General features: G+C 36.9%; 1 protein-coding gene across 1 annotated transcript in view; it reads right to left on the reverse strand.

Moving 5' to 3' along the window:
* The window catches only part of TOPBP1 (topoisomerase (DNA) II binding protein 1), a 23,195-nt gene extending 3,898 nt beyond the window's left edge, over positions 1-19,297 (reverse strand). Inside the window, exons 1-22 of the mRNA XM_009894969.1 lie at positions 19,217-19,297; positions 18,496-18,630; positions 17,764-17,907; positions 16,808-16,989; positions 16,479-16,672; positions 15,480-15,659; positions 14,519-14,688; positions 13,788-13,951; positions 13,004-13,251; positions 12,386-12,705; positions 11,418-11,590; positions 10,232-10,443; positions 8,653-8,942; positions 7,755-7,928; positions 6,853-6,962; positions 5,585-5,708; positions 5,063-5,212; positions 4,425-4,533; positions 3,639-3,831; positions 2,627-2,853; positions 1,399-1,562; positions 349-463 (exon numbers count right to left, since the gene is read on the reverse strand). Coding sequence (XP_009893271.1) covers positions 349-463; positions 1,399-1,562; positions 2,627-2,853; positions 3,639-3,831; positions 4,425-4,533; positions 5,063-5,212; positions 5,585-5,708; positions 6,853-6,962; positions 7,755-7,928; positions 8,653-8,942; positions 10,232-10,443; positions 11,418-11,590; positions 12,386-12,705; positions 13,004-13,251; positions 13,788-13,951; positions 14,519-14,688; positions 15,480-15,659; positions 16,479-16,672; positions 16,808-16,989; positions 17,764-17,907; positions 18,496-18,630; positions 19,217-19,297 — 3,859 coding nt within the window. The remainder of the gene's footprint in view (positions 1-348; positions 464-1,398; positions 1,563-2,626; positions 2,854-3,638; positions 3,832-4,424; positions 4,534-5,062; positions 5,213-5,584; positions 5,709-6,852; positions 6,963-7,754; positions 7,929-8,652; positions 8,943-10,231; positions 10,444-11,417; positions 11,591-12,385; positions 12,706-13,003; positions 13,252-13,787; positions 13,952-14,518; positions 14,689-15,479; positions 15,660-16,478; positions 16,673-16,807; positions 16,990-17,763; positions 17,908-18,495; positions 18,631-19,216) is intronic.
* Positions 19,298-19,425: the final 128 nt, after the last annotated feature.

Raw genomic sequence — 19,425 nt, forward strand, 5'->3', positions numbered from 1 at the left:
AAGAGTGGCTCTGATAAAAATAAAGTGCCACTGTAACAGACAGGAATGGGAGAGACACCAGAGCACAGCAGATCCTGGGCACTCTCGATAGTAAAGAATAAGGCTGTTGTGGAGACAGCTAGAAGAAAACTGCTAGAAGACAAAACCATTGCTGTTTTATGGCAAAGCTGATGGCTCACATAATAATAATATATTCAAAGAATCGCTCGCAAGCACAGAAAGCCATAAATTTGAGACCTCAAATCTGATGAGTCATTAACAGAAGCCCTTTCTTTTCCCCAACGAGTCACAGCTGACCAGACACATACAGACATGTACTATTCTTTGCATTTCACAAATATCTGGTACCTAATTCCTCAATCAGATGGCAGTAATCAAATCTTTCTGGAGGATTAAGAGAAGACAGCTGAAATTTACGGTGTTTTTCTGGTTCTTCATCAGCCTTTTCATCTTTTGTAACAGCCTGGAAATACAGTAACAGATTTTGAAAATATGACAGATAGCTTAGGTTGACAGCTGACTATTTCTCTGCCAAACACTCTGGGTTATTTTTATATTAAGTTTTCTTTTAGCCAGAAAAAGCAGAACCAATCCTGTCAATCACTTGACAAAAAGCTTGGATCTTATCAAACTAATGTTAAGACTCCCGCTTAACATCCTCTTGGTTCCCCCTTTCTTCAGGGCACAACTGAACCAACCTGTCATAAAAACAAATCCTTCATTCATATCGACTGAATGCCAAGTTGAACACATGAAAAAAATCATCATCTGTCTACCACACTGCCTCATTCATTCAGATTTTCTATAACTTCAAGAGCCTCTATGCATTTTCACCACAGCTTATTTACTAACATAATGTTATGCCTCTGAAGACACAGAGCAGAAAGTTTGAGCATCAAGTGATACACTGCAGGCAAAAGACTACGTTTATTTTCCTAGCCCCTTCCAAGTTCACTGTAAAATAGTAGAATTTTAAAGTAGGTTTTTGGCAGAAAAATAATTTTCTGTTTGTACCTAAACATAAATTCCAGATACCACCAAGGAAACAAAGGCTTAACCTTTTCTCCATCATCCTAACATGGCTGGAGGAGTTCCAAGTAATACACATAGTAACTCTCCACTCCAAAGCCTACCTCAGCGTTCCAGCAGGAACTAACAGGACTAAAAGCTTTACTTGTCTGAACAAAAAGAGCTTTATTTATTTGAGCAAACATTATTTGTTCAAAATCTTGAAGAATGGGGGAAAGAGAAATAGAACTGCACAAAAGTAATCCACTTGAAGATTTTAAATGCAGATATTCACCTATTTTGTATTTACTGTCAAGTTCAAAATTTCATAAACTGTCACCACATCTCTCACAACACAAATCATCATAAATATTTCTTCATATGACAAACCTTTTCTTTGGGCTGTGGTGCCACAGGAGGGTTAGCCAGTGGGAAAGCTATGCTGGGGGCCTGCGGAGTGGGGATCAAGTGATCTTGAATCGGTGTTTCAGGATCTCTACACACAGGATTCTTTACACCTTCAATCAAATCTCCATCCCCAGCCTCAGGAACAGCTGTGAAAGTAAAGCATTGTTGCATGACTTTTCTTTGGCTGAATATAATTATGGATAAAGTAAAAAATAAAATTAAATTTTAAAAAAAGCTATCCTAAAAGGACAAAACACAACTGCTGCTTCAACATGTAAACTTACATTTCACCGTTGCTTTTCATAAAGATGCTCTTCCTTATACCACAAACCACCAACTACAATACTGCAGACTAATGTCCCCGAATGCCTTGCTTTGAAAAAAACAAAAACCTCAAATAGTCTAATTTCTTTGGCTAAACCACACTGATTCAGTTGAACCAAAAATCAATTGAATGCATTTAGCCAATTTTCTTAGACCTCCTCTAGCATAGGGTCAGTTTTCAGGAACTGTTGGTGCAAGCAGAAACTCTCAAGTACATTGAGGGAAGGAGTTGGGGGCAGGAGAGAGGCAGCAGGGAGAGAGAAATAAAGGATTCTGTGACCTCTCAGGAGGCAGGAATGGGAAGAAAGCAAAAACAGATGGAAAAACCTAAGTATGTTGCTTCCTTAGTCCTAGCAGTAGACTAAAGACTTCAAAAAGAACAAGGAAGATAAGTACAGTATCTTCACTGAATCCTGAGCATGTCCATGGGCAGCTCTGACATCTGTTTCTTGGGCTCACGGGTTACCTGATTCGTACATCTCCATTCTTCACCTATGAGTATTTCCACTACAATTAAAAAGATTTTGCTATCGGTATTCCCATTTGAATTCCACTACACCTACCTGAATTATTACCTGGAAACCAGATGGAGTTCCAAAAAAAATCTGGATGACTTCCTAAAGCTGACACAGACTATTTTTAGACAGGCGCTGCCTTGGTGTTTGACCGCAAATGGCAAATGGATAGGAAAGTTTCTCTTTAAAAAACAGCAACACATAATGGAGCTCAAAGATGTAAAAATGTCTTTTGGCATTTAAAAAATGCTAACAATGCTCACTTTTTAAAAAAAAAAAAAATAGAATTCAAACACTCTTGTATTTTAAAAGTCCCAAAGATCAAGTGGATGCTGTAGCAAAGAACAAGGATATTGTATTTCTGATTTTACCTATACCAGCAATCTCTGCATCAGCTAAAGATCCTTTGAAGGCAGACTCTTCCATTTTCTTATTGGTGTTACTCTGACCATGCTCAGTGTACTGGGAAGGACTATTAGGCCACTGCAAGTTGCTGACAAGTCTTGCCCTCTCCTCCCTTGCAGTAGGATCGTCCCAAATGATCTGCTCACTCTGGGATGGCTCTGTGTTTATATCTGTGAGTGCCTGACGGGATTGCCTAAGGAAAAAGCAGATACACCTTAAATATTCATTTGTTTTACAGAATACTAGCATCCAAGTGACCTCATTATTAGAAAGCATGGCTGGGAAAGGGGAAAATTTCAGTATAAAAGCAACTCCCAGCTGTCTGGCTTTGTAAGTCTAAGTGTCAGCATGGCTGAAAAAAGGCAACCAAAATATCAGTACAAGATGTTTTTATCATGTGTCATATTGATAAATTATTCAAACCACAATGTATTCTACTCTTCACTGAATGTATTAATTTGCAAATAAACACTGAGCTAAAGGATAATTTTGCAAGGTTTCCATTACTTTCTCACTGTAGCTCAACATTGTTAAGAGTTCAAATCCTATTCTCTGTTCACAAAGAAAAATAAAAGAGCAGAAACATTCATAGAGGTGCTTTGCAGAAATACCTACTACTTGTATATGACCTATGTACTGAAACACTGCAGCATTGCTTTATTCAAAATCTGTAAGAACACTAACTAACCTGAAGAAAAAGAAAATATATCCATTGGCATAATTCAATTCAAAACTAAAAAGCAATCTTACTATTCTGTGATTTTTTAAAAACAAGATGGCCACTATGGATTAAGATAACATTCTGACTTTATCTAGCATGTGTAGTTAAAGATTCTGAATTGCAAGAGAAGCAACTTAAGAACATCAGTAGAGAAAGCCAATACATCTGAAAACCCTGGAGACCTATTCATGTTCCAACGAATGTCTAAGTATGCACAGGGAGGACAAAATAAGATACTTTGAAACACAAATCAATACCTTAATGCTTCCAAGGCCCTACTGCGGCCATTTCGCACAGACCGTGTGCTATCAGGAGTGGTTGGAAAACCATCAAAACTGTTCCTTGAAAGGGATCCTCTTTGCCCTTGTGGTTTCACTAGTGAGGTGGCAGACATGATCTCCTGCAGCTGCCTTTGGAAGTTCTCCCTCATTTCTAGTGCTTGGGTTAAAACTTCAGAAAAGGAACAAAACTCGTAAGATAAAGACTGTTAAATTTTAACAAGTGAAAAGTAACTGAAATTCCAGTCAACTTTCGCCCTGCCACCCCCTCATCAGAACAAAGACAATGCATTAAGGAGAGGAAAAGATACATGGGAAAAAATATCTAGGGAAATTACATATACCTCGAGTCAGCTATTTCTAGACACAAGGTGAAATCTCCATTTGGCTCACTTCTGAACTTGTTCACATGATCTAACTTATATCCACAATTCTGCCGCAACACATTTGTTTACATAACAAAAAAGGTATACCCTAAAACAGTGATTTGTTACATTAAAGATGAACTTCAGTGTTTTAAAAACAAAGAAATGGCAATTAAGTAATTTGCAACGGATGATTATGATTTTCTTATGGGCTATTAAATTCTTTAAAATAGAGGGCAAAATCCTTTCCTCTCATCCAGCAACAATAAGGGCTAAGCTGCACTTGACTGGTATACAAATACGGTACCTAAAGCTTCCAGATCTTTACACTGACCACCTGAAACCCTAAAAGGCTTATTTTGATAGTCTGATGTTCCACAACTATTTTGAAAACATTTACCTCCTTTGGATTCACTTGTTACAACTTGTTCTTCCCCTGCACTAACCATTTCCTTTATTTGGTCAGTAGTTAAATCATCTTCAGCATCATCTTCATCCACTGGAATAATCTAAAAACAATGAAGACAAGTAGAATTCTCAAACACCAATTCTTTTTGCATTTAACCCATGTTCAACAAGTGCATAAATTCTGAAGATTATTAATCTTGCCTTAAGATTACATCCAACCTTTCTGCTACTGCAATGACAGTAAAACAGTGAACAGCAGCATCAGTGGCAACATCTATTCTGCAATCTAGATGTCTGCTAAGGCAAGTTCACACCTTGGATCTCGTTACCAACAACAGAAAGCAAAGACTGGACTAACGTCATCTCAAATTTGGAAATAATTTCAAATTTGGAAAGCCCTTCTAATCCTGAAATGCCTGCGTTTCCTTCCATCGCCTTAGAAGAGAAATATTACAAATGCAGAAAAACCTTAAGGAACATCTGCAATAGCTACTATTAATTACTAGCTAAACCCGATTCAGGGCATCACTAAATAAGCATCAATGTTTTTTATTAATATGTTAATATAACAACTAAGTTAACTGGATCCAAATAACTTCATAGAACATGAATTCGTATCACACATTATACCTCATTTTCCTCTGCTGGTTTTCCAGTTGATGGAAGTTTACTGGAGGAGGAGAGCCTGACATCTTGCGTGGCACTGATGTCCAGGCTCATTTTGGGATTGTAAGTGTGAGGAAAGAGAGATTCAGGAAGCCGTTTATATTCTTGGGCACTCTGTAATAACATCAGTTAACATAAGAAAGATGAGAAACTGATTGAGATAAGAGAGAAATTCCACATCTAAACACAGGAAAAGTACAATAAGAACACCACCAAAAGAAGTACTTCACACAAGAGAAAAATGTGGCTCTCATTCTGAGAAACGTAGCAGAAATGGAAGAGAATTTCTTTTCTCCCCGTGGAGAACAAGGTAAGAGTACATAAGTGAAAACTGACTGCTTAATTTATAAATTCAAAGCAGGATGCAAAACATCAGTTCCTATATATGTGCAGTATAAATGCAAATAGAAAATCGACTGCCATACAACTGTTTTTAAGCTTATATTTTCTTTCACTTTTAATAAAGGAACAAATCAAACTCCATACCTCTAAAAGCCAGTGTTCTGAAACAATATGTATACCCCGTTCTTTAACAGATTTGTATTCCTTATTGTTGTCATTTTGTCCTCCTTTGTAGATAAAGTGTGTTACTGTTTCATCAAAGCACCATCTAGGAAAGAAAACAAAATACAACTTGAAGATATCTATCTATCAAAAAGTATCAGAAATCCAGCTCAGAAATTGTTCTAGCCCTTGTTCATATTAAAATATTGCTTTGCCTATTTTGTTATGCCTAAACAAGCAATGCGCCCACTTTCTTCATCTAAAAAGACAGCATTCAGTTTCAGGATAGAACAACTTCAGTGTCTTATGAAAGCATTCCTGAAGTAAACAAAATTAAATCTGACACATACAGGGAAGAGAAGGGGTTTTGCTTTAGTTGTTTTGTGTTTGTTTTTATTTAATTAAGTGGAGTTTCAAATCAATTTCTGAGAAGAATGTGTGACCCAAGATGAGAGCGCTTTCTCTTTTGTTGACATATTGAGCTGTAAGTGAAATACTGATCCTGGAAGCTCAAAATAAACAAAATGTGGGATTCTAGCATTTAAACCAATTTTAAAAAGTATTTGCTATCTAATGCAAATATCTTAAGCATTTCTAAGGTACTATCAAACATAAGGGCAACTTCCTCATCCACCAAGTGCATGGTAACACTTACTATAGAAATCACTAACAAACACTTACTATAGAAATCACTAACAAAATATATAAATCAGATTTGGTGGGAGCAGAATTCTGTCTTAAAATCACAAATGTTATTTTGTGGTTTCTCTTCTTGACCTCCTATTTTTCCTAAGCTTTTCTAAGCACACTAACTTAGCCGTGCTTACAATCTATAAAATAATTCGTTTTGAGCCAGGTAGAAACACACACAAATTCAGAACAGATTCAAAATCTGAAGTGTAAAGCAAATTTTAAACTACCCAAAAGCTAAACACATTTCATAGTTTTCTTCAAAAAAAGAAGAGAAGAAAAAAAAAATTTAAAAAATCTGCAATTTAGGAAGACTTCAGGACAAACAGTCTTTCCAAGACAGACTTATCAAGAACACAGAGACTGGGGATGCGGTGGGGAAAGATGGCCTTATTTCACATTAGAAGCAGATTATTTTGCAATAGAAATTGTTTAAGATGGTAAAACTTTTTGCTACAGCAAAAGGTCATGTAGATAAAGCATATTAGAATGCAAAGAATTGTATTTATTAGAAGTCATATCAGTGCAGAAGATTAGAAGCTGTTTTTATCAGTTGATACCTGTAGTCTGCCCCAAGAGAAGCTGCTATTGCATTCAGTTCGCTTTGCTTCTTACTAAGCTTTTTACTAACATATATAACCACATCAGCAAGAGGCTTGCGCTCTTCTTCCTGTTCAAGCAGCAGGGATAAAAAAAAAAAGAGAGTCAAGTTTGGAAGTTTTCTGTATCAGTAACATAAATATTTTCATATTTAGTAAAGCATATAGAAAAATACGCAATAACAACAAAACTGAGATAAACACATTTTCTCTATTTTGGCTTCTCCCAGACTGCATAGTGAAAACCCAGCACTATTATTATTGCATGCACTAGGAAACCAAAGACAAAACATTCACTCTCAGCCAGTCTCCCTGGAACATATTCTGCTCCTTCCATTGCAGACCAAACACTTCCTGAACACTGCAATTAAGGAATTATCAAACCTGATGCCAGAATTACTTCACGGGAGTGAAAAAAAGTAAGAATAAGGAGCTACAAAATAAGAAGTGACAGCCTTCCCTTGCTCAAGGTTACTAGCTTTCTTGCCCCTCCTCTACAGTAAACAGTATACTAACATGGCAAGCAATACATAAAAACTCTCTTTCCTCCTACATCTTTTTCTGTTTTCTCTCACTATGGTAGATTAGACTGAAGAGGCAAGATGACTACAAGAAAGGATAACCTAATGTGTCTTTGTAAGGGGGTAGGCAACTGATCACATCTTGTGACCCCTAGTAAGCAGAAGAAACTCTTTTATCTTACCTTCCTTTAACTGTCATTGAAGAATGCATAAGCATATGGATTTCTACTCAAATAGATAACAGAGCACAATTCACAAACTCCTTTTAACTTAAATTACAAAAGATATGGCGTTTTCTAAATTAAGCCTAAGTTCCAGAAACTCAAAATCGGAATTTCCTACCACTTCTGGCTGTGCAGCAGTCAACTGAGGGCTGGCAGTAAGAGCTACTGTATGCCTTGTGCTGTTTGCCAGTGCCAATTTCAAGTTTCTGCCGATGACTTCAGAGAGAGGTGTGCTCAGTTTCCTGTTTTTTTGATCAGGACCTCCTGGAGTTTCCAAAGCTGCCAGAGCATCCTACCAAAAAAGAAGCAACGGACTGACTTTCAAGAACATATTACAAAATTCTCACTCACTCGTAGATTTCACAAATATAGTCTGCAGTAAGATTTCATACTCCTAAACCACAGGCGTACTACAGTAGCAGCTAGCAAATGCAACTATAGTACCACTGCACAAAAGCAGCACAAGACAATCCCAATCTTAGAGTCTGCCTACGCAAAACAGGAAGAAGCCTCTTGTGGCCTTCAGAGTGAGACAATGAACCCCAAACCCCAATGCATTTTTCAATTTGCAATAACAGTTTTGTAATTGCTATAAAGCTATTACATTAAAACATCTCATTAAAGTAGCTTTTCATCAAAAAAACAGCAAACACTTGTTTCCAAATACCTGGAGCAATTACAAGCCTTCTTTGTTACATTTCTCAGTCTTTAAATGTAAAGAACAGACTGTGTCCTGCGTGAGGTGTAGAACACATGAGGATATTATGCAATAAGCATAAAGGAGCTTTGTTAAGGACGTTATAGCATCTACTAGTCAATGAATTTAGTCCATAGGTCATTAACTAGAAATATATATAAATAAATATAGCGAGTTTTCCTGCCTTTATTCAAAACAGAAAGTCTGTATGTTAACAGCATAAAAAGGGGTAAGCACAGATTTCTGTGCTGTATTTAAGTTTACACGCATCTTTAACCCTACTGGCTCTACAGACCAAAAAATTTGCAAAGATGATCACCTTCACATCAAAAGAAGGCTTGAATAACTTGTCTTTGGAAAGAAATTTTGATGGGGTATCAAGATGTAAAGATGGCTCTTTCTGTGGAAGCCCCCCTTGTGCAAGAGGGGTTGTCTTCCCAGTATGATGAGAGATTACAGCTTGGAAAGCTTTACTCTGGAACCTGTTGATATCAAGAGGAGTCACAGCTGGTTTTTTTCCGGCTTCAAGGAGATAAGTAGGTTGTTCAGAATCAGGAGATTTAACAGTTGCTGGTGTCTTGTTAAGTTGAGTAATGGAACTCTCCTTATCTTTAAAAGAAACAAAGAAAACATAAGGAAGCAATCTGATTTTTCTTTTGAACACAGATGTCACATACACTTTTATTTAAATAACTGAAAGTTTATCTGACCTTCCTTCCCCACGCCCCCCAATAATACAGATCCTCCCTAATAAATGCTCTAAACTGATGATTATATTTTGAAAGCCAGTATCTTAACTGTCTCTTCCAGTTAACTACTTAGTTTGAATTACACTGATACTGAGCTTGACCTTAAGTGTCTTCAAATGAGCTAGCAACCTGGCCTGCTCATGCTGTTTGCAGTACCACACATATCTGTATAGCTCACATACGTCGTACAACTATCAAAACACAAATCCAAGAAAAAGATGTAATACACAACAAATCCTTCCCTTTCAACATTAAAGGTAACTCCTCCTCCCTGACTCCTTACTTTCCGTGCAACGTAAAATTTCTTTCGTATTCATGACTCCGAATCACACCTCTTTAGGTCACTATGTAAACTTTCAGTCCCTTACACCTTTGGACCAATAGGATCAAGATTTAGCCATGGATAGGCCCTTAGAGCTTATGCATCATAAACACTTCTAGATAAGCATGACTCATCATCTTTATAGCTCAGAAAGATTAGTACAAGAATGGCTTTTACATTTCACTGCTCATTTCCCCTGCCTCCCAACTTCTTTTCCTTAAAAGAATAATATACAGATAAGATGTGCCTATGCCATCAACATACGGTTTTGTCTTCTGACTTAGTAACCCATATAATGAATTCACAAGTGCACTGGTAAAACAGGTCTGCTAACCTTCAGTATTAAATCACTGTAGTCTGCATCGTAATATGAAAGAAATATTGCCAAATAAATGGTGTGAAATAACTGGAAAAGGAGTAGAAGCACCAGAAAATGAAGTAGGCATGAAGGACTGAGCAGAGGGGCATCACATCATTGCAGATCAACAAGGAGGAAGTTCTAAGCTGGATCTACCACCAATTCTCCTGCAATCTACAGAGCAGCATATGTCAGAAAGGACAAAACTCAGACACTGAGCTTGATTCCCAACTGACTGATAACGACAAAACTCCCCTAGCTCCAAGAGACTTGCAGCAAATATACAGTATCATTTCTATAATAACGACTCAACAGTAGGAAAAAAAATATGGAAAATACTTGGAAAAATATCCTTTAGCTACAATACTTTGAAGGTGTTAGGAAAAAAAATTTCATCATACCTGCCTTCTTTCCCATGAACAAACATTACAATGACACAATCATACTCCCTAACTTGCTAGTAACCAACCTTCAGCCTCTGCATTTTCAACCAAAAACTTGCTTTCATCTGCTCTCCTTCCTGTCCTTGCAGACTGCAAAAGCCAAGCTACAGTGACTGCTGGCAAATTCCACTTCTTCGCAGCTTCATACTTGGAACCATCCGGTTCTCTCACCACCAGATGGGTACTGGCAAACATTCCCTTTTTTGCATTGGCTTTCCGCACAAAGAATTCTTGGACTCTAAAATTAGATTAATAAAACATTCATTTAGTCATAAACAAAATTAATCCAGGGCACGTTTATGCTATTATAAAATGCATTCAAGCAACAGAAAAAGAAGCAGTAGAATTATCTAAGGCCATCCACTTTGCACTTGACAGCCTAACCTACACACACACACAAAAAAGTTAAACAGTAATGTTTTGCTTCTATCAGTATTGAAAACGTAACATTTCTCATACTCCAGAGGTCCTCACATATCCCATTTCCAAATCATACACTGGGCCTAACATTCTTCTGCAAGATTAATGGGACAAGCAGGATTCCTTTCTGGGGCCAACAAGCATAATTTCAAAATGCACAATAGTTTTCTATTTACATTAGTTTTTCTCTTATCATCAAGGACCCAATCTTCCAAGAAGACAGCAGGGCTGAGAACTCACCAACAAAAAATTTAGTTCAAACAGACTACAAATCAGATCAAATGATATTCTAAGCTATACAATCTTGCCACTTTTTGACTAAACATGTTTTTCAATGTTTTTCAAAGATTAGGAGCAAATAATTCACCATCTCAGCTCCTAGGAAATGGTGCACTATCATTGGTTACGAGGCTGAACCAGATAGTACTGAAGAGGGGGAACAATGGTCCAACTCCTGGATAACTGAAGAGCAATTCAAAAGGCCTGACATCTGAAAAACTGACTTTTTTTGAGCAAAAATTTACTGAGACTCAGTCATTGTATGAAACTGAACATATTCTGGCAGATATTAGACCGCGTGGATGTGACTAAATTTCCCTAAAGGAGAGAAAAATAAAAGAATTATATAATAACATCTCATTGCTTCAGCACTAGGTTTTGTAAATCAATAGAATCCAAAAGAGCTTTAACTGTAATATTTGTTACTCCTGTAAAAGAAGAAATGAAATGCATAAATGGATTTCATCACACTGGCTGCCTAAGAACACGAGGAAACAGTGACAGGAGACATACCTGGCTCCTAGCAGTCCTGCCAGATAAACCAAGGAATCTCTCTCTGCACCAGTGAACTGGCTAAAAGAAAGAACACAGTCTACCAGAGGGGTAACTCCTTCCATTACTGGGACCGGTGTGAAAAGTGGATTGGACTGTGGATCTAAAAGAAGCTGCTGTTCCACACATGTTATCTTAAAGAAGGTGAAAGAGATAACAATGTAAATCAAGCCAAACAGCAACAAAGCCAACAATATTTCAGCAATCGTGCAATAGCATTTATGGACTCAACAACAAGCAATCCTGCTTCTATCATTACATTTGAGACAAATTATTTCCTTTTGAACCAGTCAAATTCTTTTCTAGATAATTTTAATTTTGTCAGGCTTGACATACTGAGGCATTATTCAGAACTTTTCAGTTACTACTCTTCCTGCACTGGAGGCTCCCTTAAAGTAGTTCAAGGCATGATCTGAGGGTCTGTATAGATTTACTTCACAGAAAGTTACCTAGTACTGAAAAATACTAACAGCAATTAGTCTACATCATGTGCCTGCTCTTAGCAAATATGGTTAATATTTTTTTACTTCGAGCTATAAAGCTGACTTGCTCTTCTGCCACAAGTTAAAAAGCTGTAAAAAGCATGAGACAGGTAAGTACAGGTATCAAATGAAATCATTATTAGTCAACTAGCTCCTTCTACAATTCATTAGAGAGAATGCTGTCAGGCTCTCGTATAAGAAGCCTTTGAGTCATGACTTCTATTTAACAAGCCTGAAGAAATTGAAGCGAAAACAGATGAAAAATACCTTACAGATCCAGAGGCTTTAAAGCATGGTTCCATTTTAATACATTTCCAATGAAACAAGGCTAATCTCTCAGTACCTTACCTATATTCGAGGCAGCGATAATTCTACATTCGACAAGATGCATTTCTAATATAGATAGATACCTATTTACTCATGGAAGTGAAAGTGTAACTCCCTTACCAGCCATGTATTTGTGACAACATCACCAACAGTCGGCTTCACTGTGCACCCTAATAAAGGTACGACAGCATAGTCTGCAATTGTTCTGCTTTGCAGCGGCAGAATTTTCCCAGCATTCTCTGTTATAATATCTACAATGCAGGACTCGTCCTCTTCACCAAAACCCAAAACAAGAAAACTTTTTCTGACAAACAAGCCTCCTTCAACCTGTGCAGAAGACTCTCCCAAAGAACCATTACAGATGGAAGATTGATTCTCTCCTTGAACAGTAAAGTGAGTAACATCATTGATGGTTCCGGATGTTAGTTTTTCAGCTTCATCTGAAAGGAAAAAAAAAAAAACCCAAACAAAAAAACAACCAACAATAGTAATTGCTTGACAAGAACGTCAAAGACAACTCAAAATAGTTTTATGAAGAAATGACAGTATTCTGCTGTTTCAGCCAGGTTTTAGTTAAAAACTGCTCTACATAGGCCTGTTTAAAATTTGATTTCTAAAACACAATATAGAAATTAACATACTAGATATGGCTAGCTTCTTAATAAGCAAATGCTGCAAAGCTCATACGCTAATTATGAGCAGTTAAACTTTCTATGGTGTGCTGAGCCAAGAACGTACCTAATGTAGAATCATTATTTACATATTGAGAGAGGAAGTCATCGTCAGTAGCTTTCTGGTGCTTTATAACATTCACAGCTTCTTTCTTCAAGAGACTGTTATTTTTGGGAAGAATTGACTTCATTCCAGGTTGCTCCAAAATTGGGTTCTCTAGCAGCTGATAATTTGGAGGGATATATTGCTCCACTGGATGTAGACAACCTTTACTAAATGACTCCAGCAACCATTTTGCTGTCACTACATGAGGCCTGTAAAACAAAGTGTTATACAAACAAGTTAAGGCAGGTTTCAGAACCGTGATTCTTCTTTCCTGCTTTGCAAATACCAGTATATACACAGACCTGAAGTTCATAACTGCAATACTATGCAAGCTTTGGGCACTTTACGAACTTCAAACTTCAAGATTATTAAAAATTCTTTCAGTCTAAGAACAGAGAAATTCATACTTATTTTGTATGTATATATGTATTTATAATGTAAATTATATCTGCCACTGCTGGGTTGCCAAATCCTTCCTCCTCAATATATTAACGAATACAAGTTAACACCTCTTTTCACCAGTAATACTTGTTTTTCTATTCACTGAAGTGACTCATGGCTACTCAAAGAACTGCACTATTCAAGAGCACATGAGGACATACTTATGAATACTAGCTGTAAGTCTTCTCATTTAAGTCAAGAACTATTTAGGATCTCCAAATCAATACATGTTTTCCTGTTTACAAGGCGGTAAGAGAAAGAAAACAAGGCAGAAGTAGACCTTAAGCAATATAGTTATCATAACCTGTGAGCTGTCTTGTCCAAAAAGTGTTTCAGCTCATCATTATTTTCTCCCAAAATGACATGGGTAACATCTTCATTAAGTTGATTAAATCGAACACCACCACCACAATTAATAAGCCTTCTCATCTTGTCCAACTTCCTGCCACTGAAGCCACACAAATATATCTACAATAAGAACAGAACAACAAAAAAGGCTTTTAGAAAAAAGAAAAAAGTAAAAAAGAAGAAAAAAATAAAGTAGGGTATTTTGGTATAATTTGTTTTGACTGCTGTAGAACCTGTGTTCCAGCAGCGCAGAACTAGTGGTGCAGCTTCTGAGAAGCAGCAAAAATGTTAAGCATTTAGAATCGGATTAATTTATCTTTGCAAATTAATCTAGTAAAACTTCAATATTTACTAATGGAATGAACCCTCAGCCAAAGTCATACAACCAAAAAAACCAAAACCCACCCAAACCCACACAACAATTCTAGAACCTATAGTGTTTAAATATATATGTCTATAAATATATAATTTTGTATTTATACTACATATTTAATACAATTATACATATACATACATATATACACAGACACAAACACAAGCTACAACCTGTGGACACGAAATAAATTGGGCATTTGCTACTGACCATGGAAACAACAATTTACTCAAGCAGCAATTGCCAGCGCTTCCACCTAGTTGCTTCCACAGGGTTATAACCAAACATTTTAAAGTATTCATTGTTAAACATACTCGACACCCATCTAATAAATCTTCAGGGGCTTGGAAAGAACTTATATCCAAGTTTTCCAGCTCATCAGGAAGAGGATCCAGTCTGCTGCTCATAGCAGAACTACATGCTGTTTCATTAACACCACTCAAACTGATATTGGAAATGTGGCTGACGTCCGAAAGGGTATGATCTTTAAATAAAATCAAAATGAAAAAAGCTGCATTAGTTTTGACTCATCTCTCTCTGCTGCTTCACTACACAAAACTGCCACATACGATTCTGTTGTGCTAGAAGGAAATGTAAATTCTGAAGAATAAAAAATACCAGGTAAGTACAACCTCATTAAATACCTAAGTTGAATTCCCAGTGCTCTGTTGGCAGTGCTAACCCAGTGCTCATATTCAGTCATTTCCCGAAGTGGTAGTCAGTAAGAGGCATTTGGAAAGACACATTTAAAGCTGGCTGTGTCTTTCATGTTACAATGTTTGTTTACAAATGCTTTTAACTTCCCTTCTGTTAAAAGCATAGAGTAAGTAAAAATAAATACATGGAAAAAAATAGAAAAAATAGAAAAAATTAAATTAAAAAATAATTTTTAAAAAAATCAGCATTTGCTTCCCCCCCTAAGACTACTGTAAGATTAAATTCATAACAGACGCTTGTTTTAAACTACAAACATATGAACAGTTGTTTTTTTCAGGACTTAAGAGATATACACTACTGATTCTTAAGCATACAATCATACAACTAATTCAAGTGTACTTTTTAAGCAATTATTCACGATTTAAGTCTATACATGTTGGAATATTCAATGTGCATAAGAGTAATCTGTTGTGTTTTAAGAATAAGTAGAGTCAGAACCCAAACTGTCAAACCAGCATTGCAAAAGCAAGCAGCATCCTACTAATTTGAAACAGTTCTTCCTCCTTACTACAAATATTTCCTACCTTACTTTAACATATTTTAAAAGGTCTTACTTACTATCAGGCTTGCTGGCATGATTCGTAGGTGTTGACGTACTGGGTATGTTACTCACTTTTGATCCAGCCTCGATTTTATATATCGTTTCATCCTGACAGAAGCCTTTCTCAATGCTATCAGAAAACCACTGCACAGACACACAGTGCACATTCCATTTTTTGGCACATTCATACTTCTGACCTTTCAAATGTAAACAAAAATCACAAGTCACTAAAAGGCCAATGCTAAATGGTGATTGCTGAAAGATGGTTGGACATTAAGAAAATTTAAAAATTCAAATCACTGATTTCAACGTAAAAGTTATGTTATCCTGAACTCTTCTGATAAGCTACTTATTTATTCTCTACATAAAGTTATAGCAAAAAGTCTCATTGATGGCTAGCTCATGGGTACAGTATGACAGGGCACTAAAGGGAAAAAAAAAGGCTTTACAGTTTTCAAACAGGGTGGGGTGGGGGTGGAGGGTGGGGGGAGTTTAAGAAGTCCCAGGGTATTTCCCCATAGGGAAAGGAAGTGAAATTGGGGAAAAAACCCACCTTCTCATTCTTCTCACAATAAAACTACAATCCTTTCATCTTCCCAAGAGGAAAGACAGGGAGCTTTCATTTTTTCTTAGTAGGGAGTTCAGAAGGCACAAAGAGTAGATCAGTTAAACAACATTAGTACCCAATCCAGTTTCAATCAGCATTAAATGCTATACAGCTCTCCAAAAAAAACTTAGGTTTTCTTTATTCTTCAATCCCTTCTAGGATTCTCCCTTTTTCTTCTCTTAAATACCATATGGGTTTCTGGCTTTTTTCCTCTTTTGTTCTTTCTCATGCCTTTAAAGAAAAGTAAGGGTGCCCCATTTTACTCTTCCCATCAACAGTGATTCCCTAATCAGAAGTAGTAAGAGCAACACTGAAGCAGACACAGAGACAGATAAAACCCTTATGCTTATGCATATTTACACTACTTCAGATCAAGAAGTTAAAATAATATTCACTCTGTAAGTTCTACCTTTTGGCTCTTGAACTATGAGGTGAGTACATTCATTCATCTTGAGCTGCCCCGTATATTGCCCACCGTGCTCAGCAGTGAGGCGTTGGACTTCTTTCCTGTCTGAACTACTTAAGCCAGTAACGCAAATTGTACAGCCAAGGAACACAGGACAAGTGTAGTCTTCCATGTTAACATCGGTGTATCTCATTATGCTAAAGAAATGAAAGAGAAAAAAGAAATAAATTATTTTTTCTTCAAGTAAAATCAAGAAAAAAAAATAGTCTGTATCACCGTATGAATTACCAGTCCTCAAAACAAAATCAGTTTTGTTTTGGTTCTTTTTATACCTTTGCTGAGACTTATCCCACAGTGCCTTAACCCAAGAGGGAAGCAAAATAGGTTTTTTCAGAGAAGCAGCTACTAAGTATTTCTTGCTGCCAACTTCTCCAGCTATAAGATGAGTTACTGACACATTGAGGTCTCTGTACACACGTCCACCCATCATCTGCACGTATTTATGAACTTCTTCCTGGGCATGGAAAAAAATTATAAGAAAATTATTAAGAAAAAAGAAAGAACCCACATCAAATTCACATTCACCTTAAAAAACAAAATCACAGATTTCAATTGTCCATGGTTTCTCCTAAAAAATTGTTCAAAAATACAAAATGGACATGTGCGGAAGCCATAAAAACATAAAATATAATTTCCATTTTATTTGCATTTATGATAAGCTGAACATAATACATATCCTTAATAAAAATACTACAACCATATGTAGGAGTAAACTTTTACAGATGATTGGCATTTTAGCTAGTGTAAATTAGAAAAAGATGTCAGAATAAATAAAAAGTAAACTTCTCAGATAAAGTATTTAAACTGTAGCTGACTGGATATTAAATCTTTACCATTCAGTTTTGAGTAACCAGAAACAGAGCATGTTGTCCGTAGCATTATAGCTGAAGACAAACTAGCAAGCTAAGTGATCCAACTAACCAGTTAATAAAAAAATCCCTAAAACATACATTTACTCCTATATTAACACAGCTGAAATCTTAGATGTAATATATACATGTGCATGCATAGATACATCACTACATACACATTTACGTACTACATATAAGGCTGCCTCTTTCTCCATACAACTCTCTACATAAATTATACATACATAGAAAGACTAGTTATATCTAAACACAGGCACAGTTAGACTTATATATAGTATGTCTGCAGCCTTAGTAACGAGCCATCTGAAGCAAATGTCAAAAATAATCAGCTAAACAATCCATTATGTACAATGCATTACCCTAACATCTTTTTCAAGGCTGGTACAGGATACCGTTACATCGGCCATGGTCATATTGTACACAGGATACTCAGCTCTTGGGACACATCGCTGGGACTGCATGCAGTACAGGACTACCTGTGGTCCAACAATTCTACAACCAAGCTGCAGTAAAATAACAGAAAAAAAAACAAACCCAAAGAAAATTAGCAGAAGGTACACTGGTGTACGGAAGGTTTTCCTTGTCCCTGAATCCCGAGGAAGGCAGCACCCTTGGTCTGTCCTCTTCCTCCTCCTCTAGCACCTCCAGGTAGTCAACAGTTTTGTTTTTACTTTCAGCTGTGGATTTTCAGTACAATCCTTGTAGGTTTTCTGGCCTCAGTAAGAGCATCAGATGTTATAGCTAATACGCCAGGGAATTCCAGCAAGCCTGTCTTTGTCTGCTGGACAATTCCTTGCAGATTAAACAAAATCATGTTACTCAGGAGGTAAAAAAGTGTGAGAGCCACTTTAGCAACTCCAGCAGAATTGGAACTGATCATACTATTTATTTTTCCACATGCTTCACAATAATCCTTATGCTTTCCTAGTCATCTTCTTCCCTAAACACAGGACGCAGTGAAGTTTTAAAGATTTTATTGTGAATACTTCATTCTGCTATACTCAGTGCAGAAAGAGAGAACATATGGAGTGTAAGTATGGGCATGAGAGCTTCCAGAAAAGAATATAGCTAGAAGTCGATGCATAGCATACCTTTTTGAGATGATTGAAAACACCACCTCTAAAAGGATCACAAATGTAAAGCGATTTATCATTTTCTTTTATATTGCGTGCTGTTTCTTCTTCAAGGATCTGGAGATGTTCTTCTGACTGAAATTCTTTTATAGACTGCAGGTAAACAGTGCATAAAACAACATTTATTTAAGAAATCACAAACAGCCAATCCTGTGAAAACTACACAAGTACATATACTTGACACAGATCACAACAAAGCTACCATGCAAAAGTACAGTGGCAGAAGAAAGAGGTAAAATACCTCATGGGTAAAATACTTCATGGGTGTCCCCCTCACTCCCCCAAGTCTTCACAATACCGAAACTTAAACATTCATCATAAAAACTTTCAGGACCTGTTCATGCCACACAGTGCCTTTAGCTCTCAAGGTGGAAAACAATCCACAGTTTCCCTCCTAAGTTTGCTTAGTGCTCAGATGAGTGGCCACCATCCAGACCTTCCAAGCTACATGTCACTTTGTCACATGTCAACAGGTTTTGAAATTATAATTATTTCTTGTTCAAGAAGTAATTTCAATAAAATTGTTCTCGTTCAACAAGCTTTATTAAACACTAAACACCTCTATTACAGAAACAAATTTCCAGATGTATACATATAAGCTACACCTAAGTCAACCACAGAAATAATTTAATGAGATAATTCACCACGCTCACTGAGAAACGTGATCAAGCCCACTTACCTCAAGAGCTTTAAAAAAATACTCCGAGTTCCCAGAAGACTTTATGAATTTCACAAAAAATGGCTCCTCACCACCTTTCATCCTTTAACTGAGAAGCAAAACCCAGTAAGCGCCCCGGCATTTTTGGCGTAACCCGGAACCGCGCCGTGACGGGGCGCGCACCGCCCACCCCCAGGAGCTGCGGAACCCCTCTCGTCCCTGCCCCTGCC

The sequence above is a fragment of the Charadrius vociferus genome, unplaced genomic scaffold (assembly GCF_000708025.1).
Source record: "Charadrius vociferus isolate BGI_N301 unplaced genomic scaffold, ASM70802v2 scaffold51, whole genome shotgun sequence".
Lineage (NCBI taxonomy): Eukaryota > Metazoa > Chordata > Aves > Charadriiformes > Charadriidae > Charadrius > Charadrius vociferus.